General features: G+C 38.7%; 1 protein-coding gene across 12 annotated transcripts in view; it reads right to left on the reverse strand.

The window, feature by feature from the left end:
- USP28 (ubiquitin specific peptidase 28) overlaps positions 1-18,365 on the reverse strand; it is a 58,711-nt gene that overhangs the window by 10,651 nt on the left and 29,695 nt on the right. For 7 of the 12 annotated variants that reach the window (XM_057552602.1, XM_057552599.1, XM_057552600.1 and 4 more), the window contains 10 exons: positions 18,023-18,160; positions 17,019-17,092; positions 15,026-15,105; positions 13,615-13,763; positions 11,733-11,860; positions 9,048-9,143; positions 5,485-5,667; positions 3,247-3,464; positions 2,214-2,284; positions 578-806 (listed from right to left, as the gene is read on the reverse strand). In XM_057552602.1, the coding sequence (XP_057408585.1) occupies positions 578-806; positions 2,214-2,284; positions 3,247-3,464; positions 5,485-5,667; positions 9,048-9,143; positions 11,733-11,860; positions 13,615-13,763; positions 15,026-15,105; positions 17,019-17,092; positions 18,023-18,160 (1,366 nt within the window). Of the gene's footprint in view, positions 1-577; positions 807-2,213; positions 2,285-3,246; positions 3,465-5,484; positions 5,668-9,047; positions 9,144-11,732; positions 11,861-13,271; positions 13,551-13,614; positions 13,764-15,025; positions 15,106-17,018; positions 17,093-18,022; positions 18,161-18,365 lie in introns of those variants that run through there. The other 5 variants (XM_057552603.1, XM_057552601.1, XM_057552597.1 and 2 more) reach the window with 3 other exon arrangements.

The raw sequence follows: 18,365 nt of genomic DNA on the forward strand, positions 1-18,365 counted from the left end.
GATAAATAAAATCTAGCCTCTGCATAGAACATTTCTTGAAGACTACATAGGAAACCTAAGAATGGACACTTGTTGGGCTCAAGGACGGAAGTAGGAAAGCAAATCTACTTTTCCTTTTTAGTCTCCTTTATACTATTTGTATTTTTTAAATACATTATTACTTTATAATAAATCTGAGTTAAAATTTTTAATTTAAATTTATTTATTTATTTATTTTTTTATTTTTGGCTGTGTTGGGTCTTCATTTCTGTGCGAGGGCTTTCTCTAGTTGTGGCAAGCGGGGGCCACTCTTCATCACGGTGCGCGGGCCTCTCACTATCGCGGCCTCTCTTGTTGCGGAGCACAGGCTCCAGACGCGCAGGCTCAGTAGTTGTGGCTCACGGGCCTAGTTGCTCCGCGGCATGTGGGATCTTCCCAGACCAGGGCTCGAACCCGTGTCCCCTGCATTGGCAGGCGGATTCTTAACCACTGCGCCACCAGGGAAGCCCTAAAATTTTTATTTTAAACTACAAGATTGTTCCCTTCCCTGAGCAGTACAGATTTCCCCCACCCCTGGCTTCTGTTAAGGTGTTTTTACCTGCACTGAAGTGGGGTAGCTTGTCGTTAATGTACATCAGGCAGTAAGCACTAACATTTCTCAGGCCCCCATAGGAATCTCTTTCAAGTTCTTCCCAGGAAGACTCGGTAACGGAGATGTCGTTGTACTTGAGCCAGACTTGTCGGGGCTGATTATAGATATAGGCCCAGTAGTGTCCTGCATTTGCTTGTCCTTCATGAACAAGAACCGCATGCAAACGATAAGGCACCTGCAAATCACAAAGCAATTCCTGTATCAGGTTAAGCAAAATAATCGGACAAGACTTAGGTTACTACAATTCAAAAGTACACCCAACTATCAGACATCAGAAAACTGCCTGTTTATACATGTGTTTGATGTTAGGTTCACATCAAAACATCTTGTTGATTCAAGATGAACTAACAAAAACACAGCCTTGGAATCTCCTAATTATGTCTTGGTTCCTGAATCTTTAAAATCGGGCAATTGAACTAGATGACCTCGTTGAGGCCTCTTTCAACTCTAAACTCCTATGATTATAGATCTAAAACGAAAGATAACTGAGACCTATTTATCCCCCCAGTTCCAAACTCAGCTTATCTAAAAACAGAATCACCATGACTACTCATGTTGAGAAGATGTTTACCACACTTGGTACCTACAACAAGTTTAGCAGCTATCTTGTTCTATGCCTATTTTATTTGTTAACAAAATCTAAGTTAGCATATTTCATTATGAGTCAGTCTCGTGGTCTCTGTATTTCTTCTTGCAAGTAATCATCTACTTATCTGGGGGTGAAGACCCTTTTAACGACATACTTGTTTGTTTCAACATGTGAAAAGCCTTTTTTTCCCCCAATATGGGGAAAATAGAGCAATGCTTAAGTGCCAAGTAAGTACTGGTGAAAGAAAGGAAAGTCAGCCATCGAATCAAAGTAAACTTACATTTAATCAGTACCTTGACATGTTTTTACTGGTGGTGAAATTTTTTAAATAACAGAAAAGAGAAAATGGGGAACAGCCAAGATGCACATGATGCATTCCTGCCGTGCAACACAAGTGTGCCTCCGTGCGACCCTGGAAACAGAGCTCTCCTCCCGCGGCCTATCGCTCACACGGAAGCCAGGGGAGGGCAGGCCCCTAACCGGAGCCTCTTTCCCCTCTATGCCCAGAATGTTACTCTAAACAAAAACATATGTGGAAACTAAAATTTCTGCCCTGCCTACCTCCCTTTTGGAATTACTAGAGATGTAAAGCTTGAAAGCACGCTGCTAAACAAAGAATCACGAAGGATCGTGGTACTTTGGAAAGGATGGGGAACCAGTCCCTGGTCAGGTTTCCCCCACTGCACTACTTAAATGACCATTTTATGAGAAATTTTTATTAATATTTAACGACAAACCTTTCAAATACATGAAAAAAATACCATGTGGCAGAATCAAAACAAATATATTTTAGGTTCTGTTGGTGACAGAAGATACACTGCTTTTTTTTAGCCTAAAATATAGAATAATAGCTATTTCTTTCTTAAAGTTATTTTTATATCTCAGGGAAGTTTCCATTCAGTTTCAAAGAAAGCCATCAACTTTTCTTTTTGTATCTACCATTAGCACCATTAGAACATGTCTTGACTACCTTCCCATCAATTTTCATTCTACCTGACGGAGGAGAGGATCACAGTACATCTGCTCAACAGTCTGGGTAGTGCTTGCAATACAGTTCTTTAAATCTGTTAAAAAAAAGAATACTTAGTTAAAATGATTTCATTACAGGTCACCCAGGCAGCTTTAGCTCTGCAAAGAGTACTGCTCCTCCGTACCTGGGGTTCTGACCAGTTCAACTTCACTCCATGAACCACGAAGAAGGACACAGTTTTAAAGTAGGTGGAGCTTTAGGTTACAAAGGCTTTTAGTTTAATATAACTACATTAAGATTTTTAAAAAATCACCTCTTATAATTCACACCAGAATTCCTTAGAGAGAAAACAGTTTCTAGAAAAAGACCTTAATGGGGCACTTGGGTGTAAAATATATGTCCCAGAGACAGGACCTGAAAGGAGAAGGCAGAACAAAAGGCAGGGCCAGATTTCTATGAATAAGAACCTGGGAGGAATCTAGGTTTGTATTATTTCTTTATTTACTGCTCCCTAGATAAAAGGAGAAAGAAGGGGAGGAGGGAAAGTCTGAGCAACAAGACAACGAGGCCAAAGGATTTTCGGAACAGAATGCTGAATAATACGATTTTACGTTGCGTGCATTACTCAAATATTCTTTGCTTCATTACCCTTCAATAAAGCATACTTCATGTAGAAAAGACTTTAAAAGTGGTAATTCAGGAAAACAAAATTCTAAGTTTGGGTCAACTGAAGCCAGAGTTCAGATAAACTACGGGAAAAGAAAATCAGCAGATGCAGAAAATTCTCAGCCAAAGGTAAGCGTCATGAGTGTCCAAGCTACCCAGGATTTCCCAGAAATTTTGAGGAGGGAATCCAGGGGGGATCTTTTCATGGTTGTAAAACAGAAGTGTGTAACCCAATCTCACAGGGAACAAAAAGCACCAAAGAGGTCACAATCCCCAAAACTCAACAGTATACATGGCAATGGCAGGACATGTACCCAAGGTAGCTAACTTCCACATATTCAAACAAACAGAAAAGGCAAAGTGTAACTGGGAAGTATTGAAAGAGCCAACCTTGTATATCTTGTTCAATCTCGCTCCTCCACCTCTGAAGGCAGGTCTTAACAAAGTTTATCTCCTCATCTGTGACCCTTCGAGGTGCTGGGTGTGAGGGCATTTCCATGAAAGATCGGGAAGGTGTAAGTGGCTGATTCGCCATCTTAGACTTGTGTAGAGAATCTTCAGAAGAAAAGGTACTTTCAGCATCTTGAGACGTGCTCTCTTTACTTGTACTGAAGGAAGATAAAAAACATGCTCAGATGATGATTTCCAAAATATGCCTTGGCCTAAATTAATGCGCTTTCTAAAGCAAGCTGCTACGTGGAGAAGTACAGCTATAACTTAGTGAGTGTTTACTCTGCAGAGTTACTGAGCCAAACCTTTCCTTTACATGCATCATCTCATTTAACACAACTTGCTCATGAGGCAGGTACTATGACCATCCTTATTTTACCAACTACAAACCTAAGATTTAGAGAAATAAAGCAACTTATCCAAGTTCACCCGGCTAGTAAATGACAGAGAGGGATTTACACCCAGATCCGCCTGGGTTTAAGAGTCTATGCCTCCTGCTCTCTAACCACTTGCCTTTTCATGAAGAAAGGATGAGAAGGAACATGGAAAAGAGAAGATTGGGACTGGAATAATCAAGGAATCAACTATAGTGTTTCCAAGATGCAACTGACTAAAGTGAGATGGATAGACAGATCCAGGAACAAAACACACAGAAGAAAAATAGTATCAGCTCAACATCCAACTCACAGGAATACAAATAGGTGGCCCCCTGGGAGAGTACAGGGTGCAGGACTTAAAGGCAGACAATCTCAGCTCTACCACGCCTTAGCCAAATACCCAAGGAAAAGTAAGTAGCCTCAGGCAAGTAATCTAATACCTCAGCTATAAAATGTGGGATGTTAACTTCTTTACATCTTGTTGTAAACCAAGAATAAAGTATGTAAAGTAAATGTTAATTTATCTACTAATTAACTAATGCCAAACAAACTGCACATAGACAAACCAGCAGGAATATAAACTAATCCTGTAACTGTACTTAGGTTTCTGTTTCACACCAAAACTGAAGAATATAAACTTCCTACCTCTGACTTAAAAGAAACCCTCTCTCCCTTTCCCACCTGCCTTTCTCCCATACACAGAGTAATGGAGAAAACCCCTTTTCCCGAAGGACCCATACATATGGAAAAATAAGCCCAATATAAGCAGAAGAGCAGACATCTCAGTCTCAGAAAAGATTACACACACACACAGAGCACTTTAAAATCTAATATAGGCAGTACTATTTTATGTTAGTAAACAGATTAAACCACTTTTAAAAAATTAAAACCATTTATATTTTACAAAGGACATAAAAACATTCTATAAAAATCCAAAGAAATACTCATAGGTAGAGTATAAAAGTAAAAGAACCCCCCAACCCGTTGCCTCATGGCATCCCCTAGAGATAATCACTCCTACCATTTGGTATGTTCTATCCAGATACGCACTTCTGCACACACATGAATGAATGAATATTAATACGTGTGTGTGCGGCGGGGGGAGCTGGAAGGATGATTGTTTTGTTTTGTTTTTTTAACATCAGGGTCTAACCTTTTCTATAGGTTCTAGTGTTTTTGTTAGCCAGGACACACACATCAAATCTGATCCGCGCTGGCCCCAGTGGCTCCTCCAGGCCACAGAGGGTGCTGCACACGGCTGAGCTGCAAGAGAATCAAGGGCTCATGTGACGTGGCCTCCTGTCTCTTTACTGCATAAACCCCTCTAGGCTGCCCTCTTCAGTTTCTAGCCAGTTCTTTTCCACATCTTAATCTTCTATTTGTGAGTAAGTTTCCCTTCCCTTGATGTTTACTTAGTCATGCACACTTCTTCAGCAAACGAGAAAATGAGATGTTTTAGAAGATCAGGGGCTGAGGTTTCCTCTGAGCAAGGCCTTTTGTGGCACCTAGCTTATAGCAAGCTCAAAGCAAGGTGGGCCTGCTGGAGAATGAACACTATTCCAAACAGTTCAAAACGCCTCTGAAATAATCCCAACTATCCTGTGGGCAAGATGAAGGCACCGGTGGGAATTATGAAAAATTCACCCAAGTGACAGTTGGCGAAATCCTTCCCTTTAAGACAAAGAGCTCACGGCCTTTGACCTCTTACGGGGTGAGTGTTAATCAGGTGGAAAGATGGTGCACAGTTCAAATTAAACCAATAAACCCATTAGATACTATTTTTAAAACTCATTTGCATTACCTTTCCTTGGATATCAGATGGTCAGAAGCCGGGCAGTGTGCAGAAGAAAGTGGTAACGTCATGCGTGCATCACTTTGAGATGCAGAGTTTTCTGAGGCAGGTTTTGTACTAGCAAACTCAATAACATATTTCAACATGTCCGGGAGTGGGAACCGAGCCGGGCCCGAGCCGTACTTCACATACCTAGGAGGCGGAGACAATGGTACTCTACTGCCAAGGCTGCCTTGTATTTTTCAGGCTCGCTGACAAAAGATCTGTTATTTTCTGGAGAGTCAATGGAAAGGCTTATTCCTAAATGCCATACAATATTTAATACGTTAATCTATAGAGCAAAAAGTTCTCTAACTACAAAAGTGAAAACTGACAATAACCTAAATTTTTTTTTTTTTTTTTTTTTTTTTTTTTTAAGGATTTTCTTATTTATTTATTTATTTATTTATTTATTTTTGGCTGTGTTGGGTCTTCGGTTCATGCGAGGGCTTTCTCCAGTTGCGGCAAGCGGGGGCCACTCTTCATCGCGGTGCGGGGACCGCTCTTCATCGCGGTGCGCGGGCCTTTCTCTATCGCGGCCCCTCCCGTCGCGGGGCACAGGCTCCAGACGCGCAGGCTCAGCAATTGTGGCTCACGGGCCCAGCTGCTCCGTGGCATGTGGGATCTTCCCAGACCAGGGCTCGAACCCGTGTCCCCTGCATTAGCAGGCAGATTCTCAACCACTGCGCCACCAGGGAAGCCCCAATAACCTAAATTTTTACACCTGGCAAAAAGCATTTAAAACGGGCTCCTAGTCAAAGTCACGCCACTGATGCTTCCTCTTGATTCATATCACATTTAGGCTCTTGTCATAAAAGTAAATTGTTTCTTAAAGCAAAAGAGATATATTATCATTACTCAAATCTGAAAATAATGCTGGTGAACTAGTACCCAAGGGTTTCTTCTCTGCTGCCCTTTAGATCAAGTGCTCTGCAATTAGGAAAAATGAGAGAGAAATCTGGAAATGGGAAGCAGGTATTGACAAAGGTCAGAGATAAGAAAACGCAAATCTTTCTCCTGTCGAGTCCTACGTACCCTATTATTCACATACTCATTCAACAGCACAGGCCAGTAATAAATTATTGAAGATTTCTTTGGGATTAGTAAATAATAAATGTCTTCAATATATAACCAAAACAACTAATTAATTATTTTAATAATACCCAACGTTCTGCCATTAGTAGCACATGCTACACTCAGTAAAGAGATTTACTTCAGTGAATTCTACAGTTCACTGCAGAAGACAGTCTAAATGGTACATAATTAAGCTGACTCATTGGTACAGGTAAACTATAATCCTGGGATTCCATTTATAAAAGGATAGAGTCATTTCACATTTCTCTTCTCTAAAGAAAGTGAAAAAAGAAACAGGCATAAAACTAGGAAGAAGGAAAACTGTCTGTTTCTATATCAAAAAGGACATTATGAAACAAAAAAAAATATAATGGGACTCAAAATCAACATTAGAGGGTATGCAGCAAAGACACTTCAGCTACTCTAATTGAAAGGAGAAATAGAATGATTTCTCCTGTGGATCTGCCTGCCACAGAGAGTTACAGCTTTCACTGAAAAGGATATTAAATATGTAAAACTAGAAGAACTTTGAAGAACTGTTCTATTCCTTACATCTATTTCCTTGGCTTAATTTCAGCTATCAGCTTACCTAAACTCAACTGGTCTTTCAAGATCTACTTTCCCCATGAAGGCTCCCCTCCATATGCCATGCCCCCAAATGCCAAAGGAACATCTCCCCTCTCTGAACTCCTACAGTACATGAACTAAACCTCTTGTCTATCCCATAGACATGGTTAACATGTCTTCTTAAGCTTTCAGTGTTTGCTGAAAGAAGTTATTAATACAGCACTGGCTTGGACCAAAGGAAACATCTTCTCACTGGCACTGCAGCATTGATAATCTGTCATAAGATTTTAAGTCATTCTTTTACATCTGTAACTCTTCTCAGGTTTGCTGTATTTTAACGTGATACTTATACAAAATTTCAGGAAAAAATTTTCTCTAAGAAACTTATCTTCAATTTTATGACAATCATTTTTCTGTTCTTCTATTGAATTCTTTTAGACCAACTACTTCATACAATGCAGCACTTGTATTTAGTAGAATCAGAGCAAAAGTAGTTTCAAAAAAGATGTCTACACTGTACACAAGAAATCTTATTTTTAATATTAGAGTACCTTATAGAAGAAATGGTGAACATTTTTATTTTTTTAAATAATAAAAGCAATGCATGCACCTGGTAAGAAAACAAACACAAAAAAGTGTAAAACAAACCACAAAAGCCATCCACCCCCATCTCACTTCTACCACCTAATGGTATCCATTAACAGTGTCTTGTATAGATTCCCAGGATTATGTCACACACAGACAAGCAATTTTTAAAAAAATTTCCCAAATAAAATTATCTGAAATTTTAAAAGTCACTTTATTTTAAAAAGAAAGTAGTATCATACTATAGAAAATGCTCCTGTACACTATTTTAAAATCTAAATAAGCCAGAATGCCTTGCTGGTTACTGGCAAATTGAGTATTTTTGAGCTATAATGCATCACGTATATCTGGTTGTATAAAAACAGAACTTTCCAATCTTACAAAGTATCACTAAAACCTTAAAAGTAAAATATTGCCACAGGTATAAAGTCCCATAAGTCACTTCCAGGAGTATGTGAGGAATCAATCCCCAGCTTAAGTCTATATTTAGACAACTAGATGATGGATCATAATACCTCTTGGATAAGTTCTTCCTAAGTGAGAGAGACAGAGCTGGGGAGGGGCACCTATAGGTACAGGGTCTTTCTCGGGCTGGTATGGAAGGTTCTGCCCATCAGGGAAATTACTGAGCTAGCAATGAAGTGGGTAGAGGTGGGGTGGGAGCAGCAAAAATGCTAAGTAGATAAAGGGGGAAAAGCCACTGACAGTGTACTTATGATTTCCTTCCTGCACATTAGATCAATGGGCTCTCTTCTACTAGAGAGAAGTGACACTGACTCCTCCTTAGGAAGTCACATGGCGATTCCACAGAAACAGTCCTTGCTGAACAGATGAACAAAAAGGGAAAGATCCCTCCACAGGAGAAAGGACTTGGTATGTGTCACAAATACAAGCCTTCAGTTTGAGTCAGCACCACTCTAGAGAGAACACCATTGTTTTACCTTCCCCAGGCACCTCAAAACTGCTTTCCCAAGACAAAGGGATTAGAGTTTTGTGGCAGTTACCTCTCCTGTGTTTGTGAAAAAGATGGCAAGGAGAGCAGAAAAAGTAAAGAGCTGTGAAATCAGAACTTGGGTGCTCTTCAGTACACTGCCAATTGTGTGACTTGGGTCACTAAGGTTCCCTGGGACTACTGTTGCACATCTTAAAGACAGTTTCACACTTAGAAACACATTTTTCTTATCTATTTTATAAAATAACACTAGTTAATACTTAAACTCTGACTTTTTAGATAAAAGCAAATTATCCGTTTTTAATATCCTACTCTATCTTTCACGTTTCTAAGTACAAAGGTGCCTATGACTTACCTTTCCAGTTTTTGCTGCAGAACTTTTATTTCCTCTTTCAACTTTCGAATACACTCTCTCTTACTTCGAACAAGCTCTTTGCTCCTGTACATGTACCTAAGCAAATAATAATCCCACAAACACAATTTGTATTTAAAAACATTAATGACACAAAGTTTCAGCAAACTTGGGATACAAGGAAACTGCCTTAATCAGACAAAGGATATCTATGAAAACACAGAGCTAACATCATATTTAATGGTGACAGACTGAAAGCTTTCCCCTAGTATCAGGAACAATCCAAGAATGCCCACTCTTGCCTCTTCTATTCAATGTTTTACTGGAGGCATAGCCAGTGCAGTAAGGTAAAAAAAAGAAGTAAAAGTCATACAGATAGAAAAGGAAGAAGTAAAGCTGCCTTTAGCTGCAGATAACATGATCATCTACATAGGAAATCTCAAGGAATCTACAAAAATGCATCAGAACTAATAAGTGAATTTATTAGTAAGGTCAAAAGATGCAAAGTCAATTTAAAAAGAAAGAGGAAAAAAATCTACTGCATTTCTGTATACTTGTTAAGAACAAACGAAAAGTAAAGTTTTTAAAAAAGCCTTATAATAACATCAAAAGCAATAATTATTTAGGGATAAACAATCAGATATGTTCAAGAACTGTACACAAAAAATTATAAATCACTGTTCAGAGAAATTAGCAAAGACTCAAGTAAATGGAGCTATACCATATTCATAGATTGAAGGACTAAAAATTGTTAAGATGTCAATTTCCCCAAGTTGATCTACAGGTTCAACACAGTCCCAATCAAAATCCTAATAGCTATTAGGGGTTTTGACAAGCTGCTTCTAATATTTAGATAGAAATGGATCAGAATAGCCCAAACAATTTTTTAAAAAGAATAGCAAAGTGGGAGGTTTACACTATCTGATGTCAAGATTTACAATAAAATCACAGTAGTCAAGACAATGCAGCACTGACATAAGATTATACAATAGACAGAATAAAACCTCCAGAAAAAGGCCCACAAATTTAAGTTCAACTAATTTTTGAAAAAAGTACCAAGGTAATTCAATGGGGGAAAAGAGTCTTTTCAGCAAATGATGCTGGAATAATTGGACATCCGCATGCCGCCTCACCCACCCTGCAAAAAAAAATCCCCTTACCTCATACCATATATGAAAATAAACTCTAAATGGGTCATAGACATAAATATGAGTTAAAATTACAAAATTTCTAGAAAAATATCGAAGAAAACCTTTGTGACCTTGGGTTGGCAGATTTCTTAATTAGAACACAAAAAACACAAACTATAAAAGGGCACTTGATACATTAGACTTCATCAAAACCAAAAACCCCTACGCTTCTAAAAACACCAGTAAAGAAATGGAAGTGACAAGTAGAGTTAGAAAATATTTGGATTTGTATCTAAAATATATAAAGAACCCTTACAACTCAGTATGAACACAACCAACCAAATTAAAAAGTGGACAAAAGATATGAACAGACACTTCACCTAAGAAAATATACAAATGACCATTAATTAAGCACATGAAAATATGGTCAACATTGTTAGGTATCAGGGAACTATAAATCAAAAGAAAAATAAAATACTCCTACAAACCCAAGGGAATGGCTAAAATTTAAAAGACCGATAATTCCAAGTATTGGTGAGGATTTGGAGCAAATGTAGCTCTCATACACTGCTGACAGGAACGCAAAACTGTATAGCCACCTTAGAAAACAGTTTTGAAATTTCTTATAAAGTTAAAAATATACTTTTCATACAACAGCAATCTCACTCCCAGGTATTTTACCCAGAAGCACTAAAAACCACACCAAGACTTTTATGTGAAAGTTCATAGCAGCTTTATTCATAATAGCCTAAAACTGGATACATCTGAAATGTCCATCAACTAGCTGATGGAAAAAATATTGTGGTACCTCCATACAATGTAATACTACTCAATAATATTAAGAAAGAAATCACTGATATATGCAACAACATGGATGAATTCCAAATACATTATTCTAAGTGAAAGATGACGGCCACAAGAGGGCTCATACTGAATATTAATGTCCCTAATTATGACATTCTAAAAATGACAGAAGTACAGGGCTAGAAAACAAGTGGTTGCCTGAAGGTGGAGGGAAGGGACTGACTGCAAAGGGGCACGAGGGAACCTTCCGGGTGATGGAAATGTTCTATTATCTATATCACCTTCCGGGTCATGGTGGTATTACTTGGCTGTATACATTCGTTGAAATTCATCAGCTGTACACCTAAGAATGGTAACATTTCTTTGTATGTAAACTATATGTCAATAAAACAGACTTTAAGAAGATTAAAATTCTATAATGTAAGTCTGTCTAGGATTTTTTTTTTTCAGGAATACAGATAATATTAAGTGAGAAAGAAATACACAGCAGCTACTCCAGATACTGTTCACCAGACAGCAGGGCTTTCACCTAAAGCCTAGCTACTCAAATTGTGGTCCAGAGATCAGAAGCATCAAACAGCATTGCCCTGAGAGCTTCTAAGAAATGCCAACTCTTAGGTCGCAACCTAGATCCACTGAATCCAAATATGTATATTATCAGGAGCTCCAGGTGAGTCCTATGTACAATACACTTAGTATATGCTCACTTCTACTGGTACAACACATTAAGAAGACAATCAACCACAGAACTCACCTGTCCATATAAATGATCTGAGGAAATTCCAGCTTATTGTGAATTTTCTCTGGCTGACCAAGGGACTGATTGAACTCAAATCTTGAGAGTTCAAAGGTCAACACTGGAGGTAGTTTTGTAAACCAACGCTATGTCAGGAGTAGAAATGCGGGAGAGAAAAGTTAATTTTAGGAAATAGTAATAGCCAGATTTAAACTATCCCTCATCAGACTTTCTTCCTTTGGTAATCAAACTCATACTAGAGTTCTTTTTTTTTTTTTTTTTAATTCCAAACAGTAAAATGACCACTTAGAATCATGCCTTCTTAGAGAATATGGTTAAACACTTCTCAAGACTCCAAATTTACAAGCCAGTGAACAACATTTTAACTCAACTATCATCCTCAGAAATGACGACCCTTAAATACGTGAACTTCACCAAGAATCTACACATCATTCACTGCATCATCAGTATTCAAGAGGTTTAAAACCTGGAGAAAATGGCTAGCCTAACCAAAGAATTAGAAATTGTCCAGAAAGATTAATATGTGTACATATACTATATACTATTTATTTACAGTCTATTAACCATAATTTGAATCCCCTTTATTTCTAAAAAGGAAACTTGAAATAGCTTCATGATTATGAGTTCTGAAGTTTCTGAGAAAATCTCTGAGTTCCAAGAATTTACAGATCTCACAAAGGACTTAGTCAAATCAACCTATAATGTTGCCTTGAGTTTCAAGAACAGAAAGCACTGAATTATAAAGAAGATCTCAACTGTCACTGATCGTAGATGAGGAAAAAGCTAAACCAGGAAAGGCGTTTCTGTTCAATTCACCTGTATGCCAGAGGTCTGTATGAACAGCTTTAAAATGTTCCCTTTTCCAAAGGTGCAAATAGCTATATTCCCTCCACATACCCTTGTCAGCATGAGGTGAATCCAGACAGCCTGCCTGACCACCTCAGAGCTATACCTAAATAGGCACAATTTTCTTTTTTTTTTTTAATAGAGAGGTCCCGTTCTTGAATAGAGGTCTCCAGAGGTCTAAGTCGCTAATGAACAGTCCTTGCCTTTTGTAAGAGCAAGCATCAGCTCTGCACAGATGGCACAGATGACATGCCTCCCAATCAGGAATTAATACTTTCCTTGGAAAGCTAGGGAGGCAGTAGCTCTCTCCCAGTTCCAACACTGCTCTACAGCTAATGCACTTTTGACAAGGCTCACGTCAAGCTCCCTATTTAATTCAAGAAAGATTTTCTTTCTCTTATAAGTAATTACTGAGTTGGACTCATATAAGGCACAATTCTGTTCAAAATGTATGATGAAAGGAGAATAATCCAAGCTGTGTGGTGTTGGCAATTATGCTACAATGTAACTAATTCTTAACGGGAACTTGGAGATGTTAATTACCCTTGCTTGCCCTGTAATTCCCCCTTTCTTTCCAACCCATAAAAATAAATAAATGAATCTTACATTTAAAAAATTTTAAAGCAAAGGCAGAATTTACAACTGAGAAAAGTAAACACTATAAGAGGGAAAATATTCTAAATGGCATACCATAGGAGTTAATCACTGTACTTTTACCCTCCGAAAATATGGAGGCAGTGGTTCTCCCTACTCAGGTACAGGTAGGCTTCAACAGAAAGAGAGAAACTTGATCATACTTAAAACGTCAGAAGCAGCATACAACCTTTATACGATTAACTCAAATTCATACAAGAATTTATTCATCAAACACTAAGACTCACTAACTCTTATCAACTCATGAGAGACTTCAGACTAGTTCAAGTCCTGTTAGTGGAAAGTTATTTAATATGTGATGTGAAAACAGTCTGCCCAAAAGCTCAGTCCTATTTAACTGGCTTTGTCTTGGCAAAGCAAATAAAAATATCCAACTCACCTCTTGTCCGTATTTCACTGAATGATCGGAAGGAAGCAGCTCAATGTCACCCTCCACCATGGCCCCTTCCAAACATTCGTCTAAGTTGCGATAACCATTTACCTGAAGGGGATACTGGCCGAAGGTCTCATTGTTACAAAAGGGCTTCCCTAGGCAAAGAAACAGATTGCTTTTTTAAAGACATCACTACTGCTATCGAAAGCTTTTTTCCTGACACCACAGAGACACTATCTTCTTAATTCAGCAACTTGCTGAGAACTGGTTAGAAGTATACTTAGCCGGGATGGCTACCTCTAACGAACCAGCGGATCCAGGCATAGATCATTAACAACTGCTAACATCACAAAAAGAAAGACAACCAACTATGCCTCCTGATCAAAGATGGTCCCACCACCTGTGAATTAGTCTTGACTAATTAAAAAGCCTTACCTGAATCTGGTCAAACTCTAGATCCAACTATCAAGTTACAAAAAGAGGAGCAAAGAGGAACATGTTAAACTGTATCACAGATACGCAAGCAGCAAAATTTTAGACTGTAGAGAACATAAGAGAACAAACAACCTAATTTCTTAAAAAATATATTTCAAGGAAGAAAGAATGGAGGGAAGGGACAGTCTGTAGATTTTGAAAAGAACTTAAAAGACCAATCATAAATGAACCACATTTGCATCCTGATTAAAACAAACTGTAAAAAAGTATACATATGGGGAAGTGTATTTATTTTTACATATGTAAAATTATATATTTATATACACATGAAATTGTAAAACAAATTGGGCGTTTGAACACTTGACTAGTTATATGATATCAAGAAATGCTGTTTTTTGGGAGTAACAGTGGATTAGATATTTTTTTTTGGCCACATGGCATGGCATGCGGAATCTTAGTTCCCTGACCAGGGATTGAACTGATGCCCCCTGCAGTGGAAGCACAGAGTCTTAACCCCTGGACCACCAGGGAAGTCCCTGGATTAGATTGTTTTACAAAGGCTATCAGAAGGGTAAAAGAAGACAGGTGTTAGATGGAGAATGATTGGCCATGTGTCCAACATGCAGCTTAGATAAGCCCCTAGAGTAGACACACTTTTGGCAGCCTGACTCAATGAAACCTTGAGATTAGATAAAACAACAGAGAAAACTGATTAACATCAGTGTGTGTCTGACATTAATACCAGATTTAGGCTGTGCAAATATTACACAATTCAATATAGCAACTCTGAGACGAACACTGTGCCCATTTTACAGATGAAGAGACTAAGGATCCAGGATCTGATGTAATTTGTCCACGATCACACACATACTAAGAGGCAAAACAAGTATTCAGACCTGCATTTGTCTGACTCTCAAGCCATTTCACAGTAATACAGATGTGGTCAGAAGTCTAGAATTAACATTTAGAGCAGAGAATTTACCTTCATGAATCCCTTCAGTGAGGAAAGTACCGTAGAATAGCTGCACCATTGGATTTTCAGATTTGTTCCTGGGATTGCTGCTTTTAAAACAAGGAAACAATTCTGTATCATTTGGATCAGATAAGCAATACATTAAGCCAAACCACCATTCAAAAGCAAAAATAATATATTTTCATCAACCCTCAAAGATCTAAGTATGCTCTAAAATAAGTAACGGATTAGTTCAGTTCAAAAACTCATTGAATAGCCAGGACATGGAAGCAACCTAAGTGTCCATCGACAGATGAATGGATAAAGAAGATGTGGCACATATATACAATGGAATACTACTCAGCCATAAAAAGAAACGAAATTGAGTTATTTGTAGTGAGGTGGATGGACCTAGAGTCTGTCATACAGAGTGAAGCAAGTCAGAAAGAGAAAAACAAATACCGTATGGTAACACATTATATATGGAATCTAAAGAAAAAAATAAAATGGTTATGAAGAACCTAGGGGCAGGACAGGAATAAAGATGCAGATGTAGAGAATGGACTTGAGGACATGGGGAGGGGGAAGGGTAAGCTGGGACGAAGTGACAGAGTGGCATGGACTTATATATACTACCAAAATAGATAGCTAGCAGGAAGCAGCCGCATAGCACAGGGAGATCAGCTCGGTGCTTTGTGACCACCTAGAAGGGTGGGATAGGGAAGGTGGGAGGGAGACGCAAGAGGGAGGAGATATGGGGATATATGTATATGTATAGCTGATTCACTTTGTTGTACAGCAGAAACTAACACACCATTGTAAAGCAATTATACTATAATAAAGATGTTAAAGAAAATTAAAATTAAAAAAACAAAAAAAACCCTCATTAAACAAGTATATGCCCAGCACTGTACCAAATTCTGGAGACACAAAGGCAATACAGGCATGATCCCTGGCCTTACAGAACTGAAAGTCTAATAGGGGAGTCATACATGCAAATACATGTGTGTGTGTACATTCAATATATACATCTATATCCAGTGACAGAAATATATAAGGTATAGAAGTCATATAAAAGTAAGAATGAACCCTCTTGTGCAGTTTTCCAAATGAATATGAAAATGTTTTCCTGGTGGCACAATAGAGACGGAATGAAAACAGCTTATTTCTATAAGCCTATCTTTTTTTTTTTTTTTTTTAAATTTTTAATTTTTATTTTTTTAATGCTATTCTTGTCTGCTTACATTATTTTTATGTATGTATGTATGTATGTATGTATGGCTGTGTTGGGTCTTCGTTTCTGTGCGAGGGCTTCCTCTAGTTGTGGCAAGCGGGGGCCACTCTTCATCGCAGTGCGCGGGCCTCTTACTATCGCGGCCTCTCCCGTTGCGGAGCACAGGCTCCAGACGCGCAGGCTCAGTAATTGTGGCTCACGGGCCGAGTTGCTCCGCGGCATGTGGGATCTTCCCAGACCAGGGCTTGAACCCGTGTCCCCTGCATTGGCAGGCAGACTCTCAACCACTGCGCCACCAGGGAAGCCCTATAAGCCTATCTTAAATTAACTATGTAAGATGTTATTTGGAAAGCTGTTTTATGAGTTTTAAAAAAAAAACTCAGGAAGCAAGTATCTCTGCATCTGTATTTGGCAAGGGCTATTTATATTCTTTGCTTTGAATTTTACTTCTGTCAGTGACTGAAATAATTCAATGTATTCATATTATACCTCCATTCTCACATCAAGGATTGATTTGTATCTTTCAATACTTTTACAGCACAGGTGATGGCTTTTAAAAAGTTAATAGTTATGACCCTTTTAGGAAAAAAGTTACAGGTTAATATGATTATCTACAGGGAGAAAACCAAAGACAAGGGGGATAAACAATGACAAATATGAGTGGTTACCCCACAGGGTTTGGTAAAAATCAGCAATTTCTACTTGAGAAGAATAATTTCCCCCCAAATCATAATTCTCACTGGCCCGCTGTGAGTAGGAAGGATGTACAAACAAATCCTCAACACTCACTTAACATTAACAGCTAGCTGGAATGCGTCCTCTAGCCAATCCAGGAGCTTGTGTGTGAATTCACTCACATCTTGCTGTAACAGACGCACAAATTGCATAAGAGTTAGACCCAACAGTATACTTAGGGATACTTATCCCACCAATGATTAAGATTCTATTACTACAAAGGATTTCTTTTTCAGGTCCAAATATCGTGAAGATACAAGGAATATTGGAACCCAGCTGCTGCAGACGACACACAAGACCCACTGGGCGATTTCTGACTAGGAGGAAATGGGAACACTACCCCTTCCAGCCACATCCATTTGTAACAAACAAAATCTTCCAGTTAGGCCTTTAAAAAAAGGTCCAAAGAACAGACTGAAGTCCTCTAGAACAATATGAGATCTGAATGGAGAAAGGAAACCTTTATGAAATGTTTTGAGAATTTTGTAGAACTGCAGGACCTTTAGACAAATAGAGAAAAAAAGTAATTTTATGAAGAAGAAGCTGCTCTAATAGTGATAGCTTTGATCTGAATAGGAGGTAGGGAAAGGAACGTACTAGAGTCTAGAAGAGAAAGACTGCTCAGAAAAGCTACTGAACTCAGGTTTAGATCGTTTTAAAAATAGGATTTCTATGTGGGCCGTTCCAAGACAAAGGTGCAGACAAAGGATAGACTTTCCTTTTCTCGGTGACCCTCTGCCATGATTTACCGAGATATTTTCCAATCTCCTCCTTTCTACTTCAACAGCCCCTGGAAAATTCTATTCTTTCTACTATTTTTTCTTCTTTCCTTTAAAACAGCCAGCCTCCCCCACACAACATGTACATGCACACACGTTTTTTTTTTTACTTGTTCCTTAGGCATTACAAAGGGCAAAAGCAGGCACCCGGCGTCCTGCAGAGTCATGTTCATAGCTCATGACACAGCTGAAACAAGGCAACATCACAGTAGTAGTAACAAGGCATCACTGCAAACTCCAGAGTCGAGGGAAAGAACGAGGACTACGGGCTTCCTGTACCTGCTGCTCCTCAGGCGATCGGAATGCTCCCTTTAAGAGGTCCAGGGCTGCTGAAGGGTCTACAAACTTGCGATTTGATCCCATCATCAGAGCAAACAAATACTGAAGCTCCTGCATAAACACGATATTTCTCTTTTCCTGCAGGGAAGATAGCGATGTGTACCCTTATAACCTCATATTTGGAAAATGTGAACACATAAAAAAGTGGTCAACAATCTCTCCCTAATTTATATTTACAAAGTTCTAGATTGGAATCAGGTCTCAAACTGTTACAGGTACTCTGATAAAGTCTGTGTAGGGGACTGCCCTAAACTCGAGAATATCTATGTAGAAGCCAGAGAGG

This window comes from Balaenoptera acutorostrata, chromosome 9 (assembly GCF_949987535.1).
Source record: "Balaenoptera acutorostrata chromosome 9, mBalAcu1.1, whole genome shotgun sequence".
NCBI classification, from domain to species: Eukaryota; Metazoa; Chordata; class Mammalia; order Artiodactyla; family Balaenopteridae; genus Balaenoptera; species Balaenoptera acutorostrata.